Source organism: Rutilus rutilus (assembly GCF_951802725.1).
Source record: "Rutilus rutilus genome assembly, chromosome: 12".
Taxonomy (NCBI): Eukaryota; Metazoa; Chordata; class Actinopteri; order Cypriniformes; family Leuciscidae; genus Rutilus; species Rutilus rutilus.
This window is the reverse complement of record NC_140217.1, coordinates 8853458-8873159: the sequence shown is the minus strand read 5'-3', so window position 1 is coordinate 8873159 and position 19702 is coordinate 8853458. Positions and strand designations below refer to the sequence as shown.

Sequence of the window (19702 nt, the reverse complement as noted above, 5' to 3'; positions counted from 1 at the left end):
TGTTTTAAAGTGAAAAATAGACCATGATGTGGATGTCTCCCGACATTTTCCGTCTTTACTAATATTAGAGGCAATATGACGCCCATCCACTAGCGCGCATGACGGTGGCCAATCACACGAGAGTGTTCCGACCGTCAGTATATTGTCTACATTTCCACCAATCAGCGAAATGACCAGACGAGTTTAAGGCGAGGTTTGACGACGTAATAGGCTGACTCAAGCGTCAGTCATTGAGTGATTTGACATTGAAAGTAACGGAGTGCCGAAGCTCTAGTCTAGAGATTCTGTGAGCAGAGTGAAGACATGGATGTTTCAGGCGTTTTGTTTTTCTTCACCATGATATGCAATCCATGCATTGATCATCTCGACACGTGAATACATGGTAGGTCATCGACAACCTTTAAATTTCTGTTTTCCTCGCAAGGTAAGACTGAAACGTTTATAGTAGTATAGATGTCAACTGTAGCTTTGGCTGTGTATTCATTGGCCTTGTTTGTCATAAGAAAAAAAAAGATATCTTTTAAAATTTTCAATATTATACTATTATATATATGAATATATTATAGTTGGTCAGTGTCCAGATTTTTTGTAGCTCATTTAAAAATAATAGTAATAATTAGTTGTTAATGTATTCATCACATAATAAAATATTTCTAATTTACTATATAATTGTATATATTATGTTAACTTTACTTAAATTTGGTAATTTCCTTATTTTAGTTACTGCAGTTTCAGCAATTAATTTATATAATTTAATATAATGCAATGCCCGGCCAAAAAGAAAGATTTAAATAGGATTTAAATAGGCAAATGCTTAAGAGTCTATGATGTGATTTATTATGTTTCTAGCATGTTATATGTTTGGCATTTGTATAAATGTAAAATGATTCTTCATGCTCCCTCCTAAACATTCTTCACAATTTGAGCCTGATGAATCTTGACATTGTCATCCTGGAATATGGCCATGATGTGTGTGTCTTCGTGGTTGTTTAAGAAATGAAAAGCTACACACTCCATCAATAAGGGTTAGAAGAACCGTTGCCAAACATATTACTTGCTAGAAACAAAATAATCACTGCAATAATGATCCAATCATAGACTCTTAAGTATGAGCTTATTTAAATCCAATCAATAATTTAACAATCTGAGAAAAAAGGAAAAAATAAAATAAAAAATATTTATATAATCCAATATGTTGGAAGAATAACATTGCCATGCATCAATGGTACTAGCTTTAGCTTTGTTAATTCGTGCTGTTAATTTGTTAATTACTCGCATGTGCGGAGTAAACCGGTTCTGTATTAGCAGCAGCACATTCTTTTGTTGAGCCCTCACTAATGTCTTTATTCCTTTTATTCCTAGCTTTCTGATCTGCACCGTAAGATCTTCTCTCAGTGGTCACTGTCAACCTCATCATCATGGAGGGCCAATATATCACCATTCATGGCCTCAACATCACCCACAGCCCCATCGGAGCACCGGCCATGTCTATCAACAAACTTTTCCCGGCTCTGCTGGAGTGCTTTGGCATCATTCTGTGCGGATATGTGGCGGGTCGCAGTGACATCATTAGCGTGGCACAGGTCAAAGGACTGGGCAGTTTTGTGTCGTGTTTCGCACTTCCTGCCCTGCTTTTCAAGAACATGGTGCAGCTTCAGTTTGAGCACGTCGTCTGGTCGTTTCTATGGAGCATTTTGATCGCAAAAGTGTGCGTGTTCCTGCTAGTTTGTGTGCTGACACTGTTGGTGGCGAGTCCTGAGAGTAAATTCAGTAAAGCAGGGATGTTTGCCATCTTTGCCACTCAGAGCAACGACTTTGCACTGGGATATCCTATAGGTGAGGATCCTCTCACACACAAATACATCTAAAATACACATGCAGACAGTTCTGTACAAAAACATATTAATCATAAGATCATATTCCCCACACAGTGGATGCGCTGTACAGGAGTTCGCACCCGGAGTATGTACAGTATATATATCTGGTGGCTCCTGTGTCTCTGATGCTGCTGAACCCTGTGGGCTTTGCTTTGTGTGAGATCCAGAGATGGAAACACTCCAATGACCGCAGCTACAGCAAACTGCATGTGATCTTTACAGTCATACTGCAGGTGTGTGTGTGTATTTATCTTAATCCTGAAGTTTCTGTTGATGTCAGCCTTTTTTCATGTTGGTCTCACCCCTTCTCTCTTTTTAGGTTTTGAAGAACCCAATAGTCTTCATGGTTATTGTCGGAATTCTCTCTCATTTCCTGTTTGGTGGACGTGTCCCTGTTTTATTAGGAGAGTTTGTTGATGGACTGGCAGACTCTTTCGGAGGGGCGGCACTCTTTTATCTGGGCCTGAGCATGGTGGGACAGATGGGTAAACTCACACGTACCACTGGGGTTTCCCTCATCCTGCTTATCACTGCCAAACTGTGAGTGAAAGAGAGTTATATGCGGGGTGTAATGGCATAGTGGTCAAGTCAAGTCATCTTCATTTATATAGCGCTTTTAACAATGTAGATTGTTTCAAAGCGGCTTTACAGTAACAAACGGATAATTTAAGGTAACAGAGATTGTTTTGACTTTATAGCGGTTCTTGAATAAAGATATTTTCCAGCTAAAGTTAGTTTTGATTGATTCACTTCCGTCGCAAGGATTTAAACACTTTAAACACGAGATCAAAAGACTTTAAACACGAACCTGTGAGAAACGATGATGGCGCTCACGTGCGCATCAAGAATTAATTCTATAGTTATGCGCATTTGAATATATGTGCGCAGGTTTGTAATTCCCTACAAACCAAGCCTTAAACTACTTGTCTGGCCTTAACATTTTGATACAGAATTTTATCACTTCGGGGTAGATACGCGAAACCGAAATGATCCCGACAACGCTTTATCTGTAGAGTGGAAAAGGGATCCTTCACAGGGAGAGACTAGTTGGCACTTCAGCACTGCGTTGTCATCGGGTCCAGGCGAAGGTCCTTCGTCAGATCTGGATACGGCCTGGATCCGGCAGGCTGTGGGAAAACCTTGGGATAAACAAAGACACTAAAATTAGCGTAGATGCCATTCTTCTTATGATGTAACGAGTACATCGGGATTTATGGGAAGTGTTCCCAGTTCTGGCTGACCTAATTTATGCAGCCTAACATTGGATTATAGAAGTCTATAATGTATTATGTGAATGCTAGGTCAAAGAGTTGTGTCTTTAATCTAGCTTTGAACTGACAGAGTGTGTCTGCTTCCCGGACAATCTACCGCCAGCAGTCGATTTTGATATTCTAGGTATTATTAACTGGCCGGAATTTTGAGGTCGCAATAGACATGAAGGATTATAATGGTTAAGAGCTCGCTCAAGTACTGCGGAGCTAAACCATTTAGTGCTTTGTAAGTAATCAGCAATATTTTAAAATGTATACGATGTTTAATAGGGAGCCAATGCAGTGTTGACAGAACGGGGCTAATATGGTCATACTTCCTGGTTCTGGTAAGAACTTGAGCTGCTGCGTTTTGAACTAGCTGTAGTTTGTTTATTAAGCGTGCAGGGCAACCACCCATAAAGGCCCGTTCACACCAAGGACGATAACTATAAAGATAACGATTAGGGCTGGGTACCGAGTTCGATACTTTTAAGGGACCGACCGAATTGCCTCGATACTATCGAGTATCGAAAAATGACTTGTTTTTCGGTACCAGATTTCGATACCTAAGGGGTTAACTCGTCAACGTCAGTGCTCAAGTACATATGAAATGCACAACGACACGCCTAAAGTCGCTCACGCACATACACGCAAACTCTACACACACGAGACGCGTGGAACTCTCTGCGCACATACTCATATGAGACGCGCGCACGCACACAAACTGTCCACGCACATTCTCATATGAGACGCGAGCACACACACAAACTCGCGCACATACTCAATGAGACGCGAGCACACACACTCACAATACCCTAAAGATGTGGAAAAGTCGATCAAAAGTGTGGCTACATTTCTCCAGGCTCGATGCCAACAGCGCGCGATGCAGTATTTGCGGTAAAATAATTGCTGCAAAGACGGTACCGCGACAGATATGATGAAGCCCTTGACAGTGCACGGAGTAAACATAAGAGCAGAAAGTTGCTCCGTCTTTGACTGGTAAATAAAGAGATACCTTGATCACTCTGACAGTGTTTATATTGCAATAATGACCTACTGAATGTACACTGCCGTTCAAAAATGTGTTGGTCAGAATTTTTTTTTTTCAGTAAGGATGCATTAAAGTGATCAAAAATGACCTTAAACCTTGTGTAATGTTACAAAAGATTTCTGTTTCAAATAAATGATGTTCTTTTGAATTTTTTTATTCATCAAAGAATCATGAAAAAAATGTATCATAGTTTCCAAAAACTGTTTTCATATTTCTAAAGGATCATGTGACACTGAAGTAATGATTTTGAAAATTCAGCTTTGACAACACAAGAATAAATGACATTTTGAAATATATTCAAATAAGATTTTAAATTGTAATACTATTCCACAATATTACAAGTTTTACTGTATTTTTGATCAAACAAATTCAGCTTTGGTGAGCATGAGCTCTTTATAAAAAAATATTTTGTACCATATGTATATTATAAGGAATATTTTGTTCCTTTGTGCTTTTTTTGTTCCTTTGTGCACTGACTAAGGAGCATGAGTCAAACTGAAAAAATAAAACCAAAGTTTTTCTGAGGTAATGTGTTATGTAATCTTGTTAAAATGGATTTCATAAAATTGGTATCGAAAAAAGTATCGTTCAGGAACCGGTATCGAAATCAAGGTATCGGTATTGGTATCGAGATTTTTTGAACGATACCCAGCCCTAATAACGATAAAGATATAATTCTAAAAATCGTTCTCCATATTAAAGAATAACAGAGTTCACACCACAACTATAACGATAAGATATGAGGAACGATACCGTTGGGATCACTTTCAGAACGATTTTTTTCCAGCTGTCAAACGATAAAACACTGACAGTCAATCAGAATCCATTCTAATTTAAAGGTCTCGCGCATTTAAAATGGGGCGGGCGCGCGCGTGCTTAGAATAAAAAGACCGTTATCGTTCGTTGGTGTGGACGCATATATAGTTATCTTTATCGTTATCTTTATAGTTATCGTGCTTGGTGTGAACGGGCCTTAAGAGCATTACAATAATCTAGCCTTGAGGTCATGAACGCATGAACTAATTGTTCCGCATTTGTCAATGAGAGCATATGGCGTAATTTAGATATATTTTTAAGATGGAAAAATGCGGTTTTACAGATACTAGACACGTGACTTTCAAATGAAAGATTGGTATCAAAGAGCACACCCAGGTTTCTAACCGACGACGAAGACTTAACAGAGCAGCCATCAAGTGTTAGACAGTATTCTAGGTTATTACGTGTGGAAGTTTTTTGTCCAATAATTAGAATCTCTGTTTTTTCAGAATTTAGTAGTAGGAAATTACTAGTCATCCAGTTTTTTATATCAGCTATGCATTCCGTTAATTTTGTGAATTGGTAGGTTTCGTTAGGTTTTGAAGAAATATACAGCTGAGTATCGTCGGCATAACAGTGAAAGCTAATTCCATGTTTCCTAATGATATCTCCTAATGGTAGCATGTACAGAGTGAACAGCAGTGGTCCTAGTACTGAGCCTTGTGGTACGCCATACTGAACTTGTGATCGATAAGACATCTCTTCATTTACTGCTACAAACTGATAACGGTCAGATAAGTATGATTTAAACCATGCTAGTGCAATTACACTAATGCCAACATAATGTTCGAGTCTATTTAAAAGAATGTTGTGGTCAATAGTGTCAAATGCAGCACTAAGATTGAGTAACACCAATAGCGAGATACAACCACGATCGGATGATAAGAGCAAATCATTTGTGACTCTAATGAGAGCTGTCTCGGTACTATGGTACGGTCTAAATCCGGACTGAAAATCCTCGCAGATATCGTTTCTTTCTAGAAAGGAACACGGTTGTGAGGATACGGCCTTTTCTAGTATCTTTGACAGAAGAGGCAGAATCGAGATCAGCCTGTAATTGACTAATTTGGTATGATCAAGTTGTGTTTTTTTAACAAGCGGTTTAATCATAGCCAGCTTAAAGGTTTTTGGTACGTATCCTAGAGACAAAGACGAATTAATGATATTAAGAAGAGGATTTATGACCTCTGGGAGCATCTCTTTCAGTAGCTTAGTCGGTATAGGGTGAAACATACACGTTGTCGATTTAGATGAATTAACGAGTTTGCAAAATTCTTCCTCTCCTATAGCAATAAATTAATCGAATTTTTCCTCAGGGAGACTACGATGCTCTCCCTGATGCGATACTGTAGTAGACGGTTGCATAGTTATAAATTTGTCCCTGATATTATCAATCTTATAAGTGAAGTTCATAAAGTTATTACTGCTGTGTTGCTTGGAAACTTCTGGGTTTGAAGCTTTCGTTAGTTTAGCCGCTGTTTCAAATAAATACCTAGGATTATGTTTATTTTCTTCTAATAGGGTTGAAAAATAAACAGATCTAGCAGCTTTTAAGGCCTCTCTGTATGCAATCGAGCTCTCCTTCCATGAAACGCGAAATACCTCTAGTTTTGTTTTCTTCCAGTTGCGCTCCATTTTTCTGGCTGTTCTCTTAAGGGCCTGAGTGTGCTCGTTGTACCACGGCGTTGGACTATTTTCTTTAATCTTCTTTATGCACAACGGAGCAACTGTGTCTAAAGTGCTGGAAAAGAGAGAGTTAAAAGTTTCTGTTGCAATATCAAGTTCTTCTAAACTATCTGGGATGCTGAGATGATGAAACTGATTAGGAAGATTATTGATAAAGCAATCTTTAGTGGCAGAAGTGATAGGTCTAACATATTTGTAACACGGAGTCGGCTTTGCAGCCTTGGCTAAATGTAAATTACACGAGACTAGATAATGATCTGAGATGTCATCGCTCTGCTGCAGTATTTCAACGGCATCAACATTGATTCTGTGTGATAATATTAGATCTAGGGTATGATTACGACAATGAGTAGGTCCTGACACGTGTTGTCTAACTCCAATTGAGTTTACAATGTCTTTAAATGCCAATCCCAATGCATCTTTTTCATTATCTACATGTATATTAAAATCACCAACAATTAGTACTTTATCTGCAGCCAATACTAATTCTGATAGAAAGTCTGCAAATTCTTTGATAAAGTCTGTATGGTGCCCTGGTGACCTGTATACAGTAGCCAGCACAAATCTCAAACGTGATTTATCGTTTACACTATATATTTTTATTTTTTACATTAAGCACCAACACTTCAAAAGAATTATATGTAAAACTAGATTTCTTAGTGGTTTTGAAAATATTACTATAAATTACAGCAACACCTCCCCCTTTGCGTTTCAGACGAGGTTCATGTTTATAACAGTAATCTTGTGGGGTGGACTCATTTAAAGTAATGTAATCGTTTGGTTTTAGCCAGGTTTCTGTCAAACACAACACGTCTAGGTTATAATCTGAAATCATATCATTAACAATGGTTAAAGATTTGAGCCGCTTAACCGAAAGGCTGTAGTTTTGAACTCCACACTTGCTACCGTGATTATGCCAGTTATAGCAAACGTTAGACCAAGGTGTCATTCCTATCATCAGCAGTGAAAAAAAATAAAAATCATTTTTATTATTTGAAATGAAGCTGAAATAAAATAAATATATAATATAGATATCAGATGAAAAACGTAAAAAAAAAAAAAAAAAAAAAAAAAAACGTCGAAGAAAATTAGAAATGTTGTCTTGGCAAGTAACTAAAATAAAATCAGTTGAAGATGAAGTATTAAAATGACTAAAACTAAAGGAACAGGTCAGGACAGGTCACTAAAGCTGAACTACTAAATTAAATTACTAAAAATTAAATGAAAATAAAAACTGTAAATATAAAAATAAAAGCTAATTCAAATGCATCATATTAAGTTTAGGTTGTTTGTTAAAACACCTGTTATGCAAATTAAAGGGATAGTTCACCCAAAAATGAAATTTCTGTCATATTTCAAACCTGTAAGACTTTCATTCATCACCGGAACACAAATGACGATCATTTGAATGAAATCTTGAGAGATTTCTGTCCCTCCATTGACAGCCTACACAACTACCACTTTGACGCATGACATGAGGGTGAGTAAATTATGACAGAATTTACATTTTTGGGTGAACTATCCCTTGTAATAGTGTACATTTTAAATGTAGTTAAAATACATAAATCTTAACCATTTTTGAGTGCTGATTAATGCAATTTAGGCAGATCCATGACTGTATATTTGTGTTTTCCAGACTAGTTATGCCATTGATGTGTAAGGACATGATGGAGCTGTTGAATGCTGGTAATTCCAGCAATGTGAATCACTCTAGCATGTCTGATTATGCTTTCCTTTACGGAGTCTTCCCCACCGCTCCCAGCGTGGCCATCTATGCTGCCAAGTACAACATGGAGCTGGAGGTGGTAAGCTATGCATTTCTGTAATTGTCACCCAGACTCAGTCACTGCTATTGAACATTAGTTAACACAGATCAGTACAAGTGTTTTGTGTGTGGTAGGTGACCTCTGGTATGGTCATTAGCACCTTCCTGTCAGCGCCCATCATGTATGTGTCGGCTTGGTTACTGACCATCCCATGGTTGGAGGCCTCGTCCCTGGTGGCGGAGCTACAGGACGTGAGCTTTAACATCAGCATTGTCAGCCTAATAGCCCTGGTGAGTGTGTGTGTGTGGGTTTATGCGTATAACAACACATGCCATTTGCTTACAGTGGATTAGAAGTGAGAAAATTAAAGACTTGTTTAGTTAGATCTCTTCTCTTCTCTTCTCTTCTCTTCTCTTCTCTTCTCTTCTCTTCTCTTCTCTTCTCTTCTCTTCTCTTCTCTTCTCTTCTCTTCTCTTCTCTTCTCTTCTCTTCTCTTCTCTTCTTTTTTATAAAAGGTTTTCTCCTATCCACTGTCTTGTGTGGTTCATTTTTTATTCTATTTTGATGTATTCTGTTATTATATTGTCTATTCTGTCTATTCAATTTGGTTCTGCTCTTTTCTGTTCAATTCTATTCAGGTCTGGTGTGTGTTCACTTCTTCTGTCTATTCTATTCTATTCTATTCTATTCTATTCTATTCTATTCTATTCTATTCTATTCTATTAAAGTTATATCCTGTTCCCCTGTCTTGTGTGGTTCACTTTTGATTCTATTTTAATCTATTGTTTTGTTATTTTATTGTCTATTCTGTCTATTCAATTTTGTTCTATTCTGTTCAGTTCTATTCAGGTCTGCTGTGTGTTCACTTCTTCTGTCTATTCTATTCTATTCTATTCTATTCTATTCTATTCTATTCTATTCTATTCTATTCTATTCTATTCTATTCTAAGTTCTCTCCTGTCCCCCTGTCTTGTGTGGTTCAATTTTGATTCTGTTTTAATCTATTCTATTCTGTTATTATATTGTCTATTCTGTCAATTCAATTTTGTTCTGTTCTGTTCAATTCTTTTTAGGTCTGTTCACTCTGGTGTGTGTTCACTTCTTTCGTCTATTCTATTCTATTTTAAGGTTCTCTTCTGTCCTCCTGACTCATCTGGTTCACGTTTGATTCTATTCTATTATTATATTGTCTATTCTGTCTATTTAATTTTGCTCTGTTCTGTTCAATTCTGTTCATGTTCTCTTTTCTTTTATGTTTTAATGTTAATTTCTGATTCTCTTCTGTTCACTTCTGTCTATTCTGTTCTGCTCAGATTCTTTTCTGTCTCTTCTGGTTCACTTCTGATTCTGTTCTATTCACTGTTGTGTTATTCTGTTGTATTATTTTCTGTTCTATTCAGGTTCTCTTCTCTTCTTCCGTCTCTTCTGGTTTACTTTACTTTTGATTCTATTACATTTTTATTCAGTTTTATTCAGGTTTTATTCTCTTCTCTTTCTCCTATTCTTTTCATCTGGTTCATTTTTTTATTTTATTTTATTCTGTACTGTTCTGTAAAACTTGGCTTTATATGCATGTGTAACCATAGAGAACATACAAAAGAATTTTAAGAGGATTAGGAATCATAGTTTCTACATCAAACAGAGGTTTATAGAAATATCTTATCCCAGAAACAATGAGTTACAGAATCTGGATTACCCAAAATGTTTGTGTGTGTGTGTCTTGCAGGTTTGGACCCTTGCTGTCATGCTTCTTAGTAAGAAGTTTAGGAGGCTGCCACATATTTTTGCCACAAATCTGTTTTTAGCACAGGTACAATATCTTGCACAATAATTGCAAATATTGCATCCATAATTGTTTCACTCACTTGCTTTTTTCCCTCCCTGTTTCTTTCCCTCTCTCTTTAATTAGTGGCACTTTTTTAAAAACTCTTACCCTTAAGAATTCAGAAACTTGTTCCATGCAATGCTACAGACATGAATGATGTCTCAAATCATGTGGTTTATTGAGAAGAGTGCAATTACTAAAAGTAAATAGCTTTACCTACCCTAAATACCCTAACAACTGCAAAAGACACAATAAAACTCGCTCAGAACACCTTAGCTGCCGCAAAGCAATGCCCTGGCAACTAGCAAGTTGTTTTAACATATATTTCTTCAGAAAATGTAAAAATCTATTTTCTTGATTTACTTCAAGCATGCTATGTTTATTTTGTCTCTTATGCAGCTCCTAGCGTGTGTGTCGATGATCTTGTGGAAGTTTGTGCTGAAGCAGGGGAACGTGTTTGGCCAAATTCTCACCTTTACACTACTTTATGGGTCTCTTTACAGTACCTACATGTGGACAGGTAACAAATCATCAAACTCTTACTCACAGTAAACAATACTTGATGGATAAGGATTATTTTCATAGTGTGATTTTAGGTTGTGAGACATCTCCTTTGTGTTGTGCAGTTGTAGCGGTGTTTAGCAGTTGTGTAGATATTGTGTTATAGGTCTTTTGGCGTTCTCACTTACTTTATTGGGCAGAAATGAAAACTTGAAAGTGAAACCCATAGTTTTCATCATCTTTGGATGGGGGTGAGTATATATGCGTGTGTGTTTATTATTCCAAAAAAATAAATCCTTTCAATGAGAAATGAAATGAATTTTTAAAACTGATAGCAAATTATACAGCGGAATTCCATATTTACTGGAGAAAACACCTTTTGTGTTTTCATTTTGTTACCTTAGCATTCCTTTTCTGATTGTGGGCGGGCTGCTCATGATTGGACAAAGAATGAATGACAACGTAGACTCCGCCTTCTTTTACGGCAAGGGGCAGGTAGGTTGGGATTTTTGACTGCAACAATTTGTCTCTGCCCCCCCCCCCCCCCCACACACACACTAACTGTCCATTTCTCTTCAGATTGTGTGTACTCTGGTAGTTCTGGGCTACAGCATCGTTCTGGCTGGTCTGTCTTTGTTGAGTTTGAGCCGAGGGGCCCAGGAGGAGCAGAACTATCAGGCCCTAGATCAAAACTCCATGACAGGCACAACAGAAGATGTGAGACACAACCAGCCAGAGAACCAGAACTCATCTGAGCTAGATCATACCAACACAGGTAGACTGTATGTTATAGATTACATATATTCTACAATAAGCAAAGCAACTAACTAATTTTTTAATTCTGTTATCACTCACTCTCATGTCATTCCAAACCCACAAGAGTTTCGTTCATCTTCGGAACACAAATGATGATATTTTTTATTAATTCTGAGAGATTTCTGTCTCTCACCCAAAACATAGTTAAGAGAACATAAAATAATTCCATATGAATAGAGCGGTTTAATCCAAGTCTTCTGAAGAGACACGATTGCTTTATATGATGATTTAATTTAATTTAGGTTTTTATTCACATATGAACATTGATCAGCGAGCATGCATAGATGGAGCACTCAGATATGGTAAAGCGACTGATTAACCTGCTCGATTCAATCTCTTTATAAATGTTTTGAAGTGTAAGAGGTTTGGGTGAATAGACTTTTAATGGAGGGACATGAGGGTGAGTAATTGATGACAGAATTTTCATTTTGGTGTGAGCCAACCCTTTAAAGAAATAATAATAATAATAATTCACCCAAAAATTTAAATTCTCATCATTTTGACCACTTTTGTCATTCCAAACCTGTTTGACTTTCTTGTGCAGATCACAAAATATAATTTAAAGAATACATTTCTAAATAATTTGGTCAATGTAATAAAAGGGGTTCAAAACAACATTTGTTGTTGTTTACATTTTCCAAGATATCTTCTTCTGTGTTCCAATATAGAATGAAACGCATACAAGTTTGGTACAACATAAGTATTATGACAATCACAATTTTTGAGTCAAAAAGTGCTTTTCAAATGCTGTATATTTGTAGAATGTACATGTATTGTAACTTCTCATTTGTTGGCAGACGTTTGCCGCAGTGAACCCATGCCAGATATGATAGTCGGACATCTTACTGACTCGCCAGTGCCTTCAGCAGGTTGAAATATTTTTTACTTCATACTTATGCTTATCAAGTCATTAAATACTGTTTGATCGCCAGGTTTCATTAGGGAGTATAAGAGAGCGTGTTTCTGTTTTAGGGATTTTCCTGAGCGAGGCATCAAGCTCCAGGCACGTGCAGGAGGAGAGACAGATAGCTCGACATCTGCTCCTCTGCCTACTTCTCATTGTCAGCATGTTGGCTGTATGTTCACTACACATACCGTATGAGAAAGACATACACTCCCTCATAAAAACATGCATATACACATTGTAAATTATACTCAGAGCGCTCAACATCCTCCAACGTCAAATGATCTCTTTTACATTTGGGACTGTTTTTTTCTTCCAGAACCTGTCCAGCTGCCTGTGGTGGTTGTTCAACGCAGATCCAGGGCGGCTTTACCTCGAGCTGCAGTTCTTTTGTGCTGTAGCCAATTATGGACAGGTGAGCACAGTAACACAACTCTCACTGCAAACGTAGAACATCTAGAAGATACATGTGAAGAGTTGCTATAAAAATGTAAAATATGCCTTTTCTCCATCAGGGTTTTGTTTCCTTTGGAATTTTTGGGTTGGACGAGCACCTGATTATTCTTCCATTCAAAAAGAGGTGGATCAGCCATGTTTGTGTCATTAATTTATTATTTATTTATTATTTATTTTGGATGTGGTTTCATCAGCTTCTTTGTGTGTTTGTAGGCTGGCTACTCTGTGTGGTTTCGGTCAGGATGAAAGCCTCGAGTCTGCTGCTGTTCCTGAGGAAATACGACTGACCTGTACACAGTTTGTGAGATACCACAAAGATCAGTGCGTTCAGGATGTTGTTCGCCAAAGAGGGTGAGTATGTGTGTGTTCACATATTTTATATGTGGTTCGAAATGAAATAATTTATCATTTTAGGGAGTATCAGTGCAGCGTAGTATTTTTATCTATAGATGTTCACATAGTTGGACAAGCGTTTTCTATTGTAACTTTCTTTTTCATTTTCACATACATTTTCTAGATGTTAATCACAAATACATTATTAAACATATGATTATTAGTTTAGTTTTATTTTTTGGCCATTTTTATTCATAGTAAATTGGGGACTGAAAATGATTGGGAAATGTGGGCAATCCAGCACACATTTATTATTAAATGTTATAACTGATAACATTTTTATATTTACCAAAGCAATAACAACGCTCACACCATTTAAGTAAACGTTTCTTTGAATGACTGTTCGGGATATTTCAACAAATTAAATAGTGCCACAGACATATTTTGTGGTTCCTGGAACAACGTTCCTGTCTGAAAATTTAGTCCTAACCATATCCCTACCCCTACACCTAACCCTACCCATAACTTATCCCTAAAATCAGAGGGGAATGATAGATTACTAACACTGATATAGAAGCATCCAACCCTTGTTGTAAGCCTAAACTTGACATAAACTGTAAACTTGTCCCTCAAATCTGATTGGTTGTTTGGAATGTTGTTCTAGGATCAACAAAGATGTTGACACAATATAACAATATATAAATATAACAATAATGATAACGATAAAGTAGTTCTAATAATCGTGCTCCACACCACAACTATGACGATAACGGCACAGAGAAACGTTATCGTTGGAATCACTGCCAATCAGAATCCAGCTCGAGCATTTAGAGCAGCAGACGACAAAACTGCAGTGCACGCTTAAAATAAACAGAACGTTATCATTCGCTGGTGTGGACGCTAATATAGTTTTCTTTAAAGTTATTGTTCTTGGTGTGAACGGGCCTTTATTCTCTAAATCAGGGCGCACTGTTTCTGAACTCTTTGAAACACAATTGACCTTTTGCCTACAATGGATAAAACAGTGTGGACGGCCCCACTCCCAGTTAAATGTGTCGAACATTACGAAGCATAAATACGTCTGCTGGCTGTGGTGTCGATGGCTACTTAAAGTTTTTTTTGTTTTGTTTTTCTGATCTGAAAAACTATCCTATCTGTTACTCAAAAAACATAATATTGTCTGAACCGCGAGTTTTATGATCCGTTCCCCCACTAATAAATATTATGGTCTCAACCGCGAGTTTTGTGATCTGTTGTCCCCCTAATAAATATTATGGTAAGTGCATTATGAAAGACAAGCAATGAAAGTTATTTAGATGCAAATTAAGGCTATGTCTGGTTAAACAGTTATTGTGTGATTTCGTTTATTGAGTGTTGTCAACTTGAAGCATGAATTTGAGAAAGAAAATCATTTTTGGAAGAAAATGCACCACATACTTTTGTCAATGATATAAGTTATAGCTAAAAGATTGTAAAAGCTTTCAGTTCACCCTGCCTAATTGTAGTTGAAAAGTCAAATTAAGCTTGATTAATGATATACTGTGACTGATCAGATAAACTACAGCATCGAGAATATAACTCCCATGTGTTTTGCAGCATTTAAAATTGTAGTCATAGTGTGTTATGCGAAAAAACACACATAAGAAATTATTGCTGACAGCACTTTTATTTTCAGAGAGTTTTTTCTTTCACACAAAAACACAACAGTGAGTGTCTTTCAATGCTTTTAAACACTTGCTTTCTTGTTCTTTGTCATATCACAAATTATGTGTATGAACACCGGTAAGCATTAGCCTCGACAGAGACGTAGATAGTAGTCGTGTCTCCTTCATTGCGTATTTTTATATTTTGAATATATCCCTCCACTGCATACTGTAACCCCTTTTGCCTCGATCTGGAGGATATCGCGGAGGTATTGCTCCAAAAATGGTCACTGACACGCACGGATATACCTCTTCCCGTCATGGCAATCTGTCGCGCTGGTCGTGTTTGACCATTTGTTTGTCGGACGTAGCAACAGTAACTAAGGGGGGCGGGGCTCGGCGAAAGGTCAATTGTAGTCTTAAGTTTCCAGGAATGCATCACAATATTCCTGATTTAAATAATTCCCGCTAAAGGCGTACACAAAAAAAGGGGCTAGGCCTTGTTGAGTTATGTTAGTAATGTGTTAAAAATTGCAATTATAGTAAAGGGCTTGACATTTCCGAAACACGCTTCTAGTGGTTGACCAATCAGAACACACTGGTCCAGCCAGCCAATCAGAGTACATTGTACATTGGGCTTCATAGAAACAGGAACTAAACAGAGGCTGCATCCAAAATCACATACTTCCCTACTATATAGTTGGCAAAAAAACGAATGTGACGAAAGAAGTATGACTGAATTCACAGTACTTAAAAAGAGTAGGCAAAAAGTACCTGGATGACCTGCTACTTCCGTCGAGATTCTGAAGTGTGCATATTCAAAAATGTACCTACTCAAGAGAGTATGAAATTTTGGACACAGTCAGAGTGTTACTGACAGACTGGGAAGAGAGGTGCTGCAACAATGTAAAATGTGAAAAATAATGTGTTTTTGAATATTCAAGTGTAAAAACCTGTTCTATTCTATTACACCCCAAAAACAAAATCAAGACTTAGGCCATAATAGGTCCTCTCCAAATTTTCACTTCACCTTTACACCTCCATTTTGACCTATTCCTGTTCTTTTTTCCTCTCTTAACAGTTTATTTTTTCACTTTTTTCTTAGTGGATCTTCTGAATCTCTCACTGGACCTGTGGGTGAATCCTTCCTTTGATTGACAGGTGTACTCACTGGTGTATGGGCAGTGGGATCATTGGCTCTTGTATGTGGGTGTGGCCAAAGACAGAAAGGTGTGTCCTTGCTTTCAGGACACGGCTTCGGATAAACGTTGACTTACTTCATGTGACATATCTGTATTGCTTCCAGCTCCCTGTGATATTGCTTCATAGGGGTGATGTGCTCAGTGAATCGTCACTTTGTGGTGTCACACAAGCCGAAGCAAGAGCTAAATAGACTGATTTATGTGTCAGTATGTGTTGTACATCTTGAATTACTATGCATGGCATGCAAAAAGCACAGAACTCTTTTTCTCATATATGCACAATCAACAGCCTTTGAACTTCACACACACTTGCTCTGTTCCAAAGCCTAATGAGCTGCCTGTGTAGGCAGCATTTTAAGGCATCAAGTGAGCAACATGGTTATGCTGCCTCCTGAGACACCTCATTTTAGCCCAATTTAAGGCAGCATTGTTTGTGTTTTTTGTGAAAAGGTAATCCCAGAATGCACTATTACAAGCTGAGTGAAAAATAAGTACAAGGTGGTGAGACAAATTAAAAATTCATTTTTAGGTGTTCAATTTTTCACATGCGTAAAGGATTGTATACCACGCGATATTTGGCACACACCCACGTCATTCCTACCACATGGTAGAACTCCTCATTCTGAGCAACTCTGCCTCTAGGATCGCCGCTGTCGATCAAATAATTAGTTAAATAGTGGAGATAATTTAAAAAAAACAACCTCGATGAACTATTTCCTAGGTTTTTGGCTTAACATCGATAAAATCACTGCGGCACAATTCTCGAGACTCTCTATAGGTCAGTAATTAACAAAAATAAATTAACTTTGGCTTTTGGATTGCTATAGGTGGGTCATTTAGAAAATGGGCGTGGCCAAGTCGGCCCAAAAGCCTATCATTCCTAAACGAAAAATTTAAACTTGCACGAAAATAGGTGAGAACATGTGACATATGATTCTAAACAAGCATGCAAACTTTTATGGAAATTGGACCATAGGTGTCATTATAACTGTTAAAAAGGTGTAAAATGCTGCATTTCTATGGCAAATCCCATAAAATGGTTGAAAATGGCCTTCTTCCTGCCTGATTTGCAGAGAACTGCACAGAATTGTCTGTGCACATGCGTCACATGATTCTAAAGAAGCATGGAAACTTTTATGGACATCGGGCCATTTGAGTCACTTTAACTGTATTTTCTTAGTAAAATGTATTTTCTTAGTAAACTGTCTGTATTGGCTATAAATGGTCTTTTCCATCTATGATCTAAGTGATACATGCTTGCTAAATAAAACATAATACCTTTTACCTTTACATAATACCTTTTTACGCATTGGCTTAAAGCAGGGCTCAGTAGTTTCGGCATTTCTTCGCTGTATTCTCGCTTTTGCTCGCAGGTTTCTCTCTAGAGCTCCCCCCGCAGCTTCGGTATAGATATTTGACAACACTGTTGTAAAAACTCGTTGGCGATTCTCAGACACCAGAGGCTAGTAGATCAACCACATCAAAGCAGATGGGACATTCTTTAAAACATGTTCTTCATTCGGGTTCGAACAGCGTGAGGGAGCGCAATAATGACAGTATTTTAGCAGATTTCTTTTGGCCATAAAGCAATTGTTTACATCGCGAGACCTGATATCACGCCATACTTCCTGACCCCGCCGGCTCAAAGTTGCAAGTGCGAATTTTCCGCTCACGGGCACCAGGGGGGTGCGAAATGACCACCATTCAACCCGAAATAAGTAATATAACCATTCCAATGACTCCGAAGCTGTTCAGTTAAGGTAAAAAAGTTACTTAGTTCACCTTTAAAGGCCTTAAAACGCTTGAACCCCGATATTTGCTGCTCGCAGCTATATTTTTATTCCTGTATTTGTGAGGGCTATGTATTTATGGGTATTCTTTTTATTAGATCCTATGCAGAAGTTAAACACAGTTAAAATCTATTGCAAGAAGTCTCATATGCAGAAACCTTTTTGTATGATGTTGCTGCATCTCTGATTAGTCATTTATGGGTTTCACGCTGTCAAGGATGCTGCCAGAAGGTTTTGGAACAGAGCAAATGACACATTTGTATAACTCTGAATCTGCACTAATTATTATAGTTACATTAATTATAATGAAATGGTAACTGAAACACTGAAATATGAAATATGCTGTCAACACAAGTGCTGCGAAAACACTGCTGACTGGGATTTGAATTGTGTGCTTTGTGCTAATAGATCCTTGTCTTAATGACAAGACTATATGGCCTTGTAGCAAAGCAATACAAGCCATGTTTACAAACACAGTTACGTTTTGAGAGCTAGCTAAGGAGAAATTCAGGACAATCTCTGGAATTTACAATGGGGTCACTTCATTTTCAATCAACAGAACTATTAAGTACCTTCATGTTTACTGAGGCGTGCAATCTCCCTAATTGTATATTTTATGTATGTAAATTTGTTTAGCTGGTGTGAATCTATACAAGTGATGGCTTTTATGTTTCTGTGACAAAGTATGTCATAATTTTATGTCTAGATATGTGAAATGACATTAGAAAGCAGGAGGACATTATTTTAATGTTGAAGTCATAAATTGTTTAATTTCTGTAATATTGTTCATACATTAAAGTCAAAAACAATATCATAAACTGTACCTATAAAATGGCAACTGCATGGCAAGAATCATACGTTTAAAGGGCAAAGCTTCAGCCTAAAAGAAAAACTACTTTCATAGTCAAGACAAAAAGTCCCCACAAAGATGGCAATATCCAAAATCCTTGTTCTTGTGGGGAAATGTTTTGGTCCCCATGAGGAAAACAGCTTTTAAATCACACTAAGTGATGCTTTTGAAAATGTAAAAATGCAGAAAGTTTTCCGTGATGGGTAGGTTTAGGGTTAAGGGATAGAATATACAGTTTGTGCAGTATAAAAATCATTATGACTATGCAAAGTCCACGTAAAACATGAAAACCCTGTGTGTGTGTGTGGGAAGGCATGTGTGCATGTGTGGATGGGTGGGTGGTCCTGGTAAACCCTACGATATGAGGACCAAATGTCTCCACAGAGATAGTAATACCAGTCATTTTTTACCTTGTGGGGACATTTTTTTGGTCCCCATGAGGAAAACAGATCATAAATCATACTAAATTATGTTTGTTTTTTTTATCTAAAAGTGCCATAGGTTTTCTGTGATGGGTTGGTTTAGAGTTAGGGAATACAATATACAGTTTGTATTGTATAAAAACATTGGAATGTCCCCATAAAACATGGAAACCCAACATGGTTGAAAAAAAACAAAACATATAAAATAAATACAAAATAATAATAATAAATAATAGTAAATCTTAAATCTATTTTTTAAAGCAGTTTTGATAGCTTTGTTTGTACTCCCTGTAATAGTAACTATAAATAAGTTTCTAACTCCATAACCTCTTTTGTATATTGACAATGCCATAAAACATGACGTACAGTTTCTGTTTGCAATAAACAAACAAACAAAAAAAGTTATATTGGTTAAACTTACGTAGAAAGTGCTTAGCAGGGTAAAATTTGTGCAACATCGTAAATTAAATTTCCCTAATCTTGTTTTTAAAATGAAACAAAATGTTACATACGT

At 37.2% G+C, this 19702-nt stretch overlaps 1 protein-coding gene across 2 annotated transcripts; it reads left to right on the top strand.

The window, feature by feature from the left end:
- Nucleotides 1-271: 271 nt before the first annotated feature.
- gpr155b (G protein-coupled receptor 155b) lies at nt 272-19030 on the top strand. 2 transcript variants are annotated; one of them, XM_084425312.1, is made up of 17 exons: nt 272-382; nt 1363-1836; nt 1932-2110; nt 2197-2417; nt 8317-8482; nt 8581-8736; nt 10173-10256; nt 10671-10791; nt 10939-11023; nt 11177-11267; nt 11352-11547; nt 12386-12457; nt 12561-12664; nt 12812-12907; nt 13008-13072; nt 13162-13299; nt 16030-19030. In XM_084425312.1, exons 2-17 carry the CDS (start codon nt 1419-1421, stop codon nt 16076-16078), a joined length of 2241 nt encoding a protein of 746 aa, XP_084281438.1. In that variant the 5' UTR covers nt 272-382; nt 1363-1418; the 3' UTR covers nt 16079-19030. The 2 variants fall into 2 exon arrangements, with proteins under 2 accessions (XP_084281438.1, XP_084281437.1); XM_084425311.1 differs by having other exon boundaries at nt 8317-8485.
- The last annotated feature ends 672 nt before the right edge of the window (nt 19031-19702 follow it).

Bases quoted from the DNA above. Each gene is read 5' to 3' on its own strand.
- gpr155b (XM_084425311.1), top strand. From the start codon at position 1,419: ATGGAGGGCCAATATATCACCATTCATGGCCTCAACATCACCCACAGC. The intron at 1,837-1,931 runs GTGAGGATCCTC...TTCCCCACACAG, and splicing joins TGCACTGGGATATCCTATAG to TGGATGCGCTGTACAGGAGT. The intron at 10,257-10,670 runs GTACAATATCTT...TCTCTTATGCAG, and splicing joins CAAATCTGTTTTTAGCACAG to CTCCTAGCGTGTGTGTCGAT.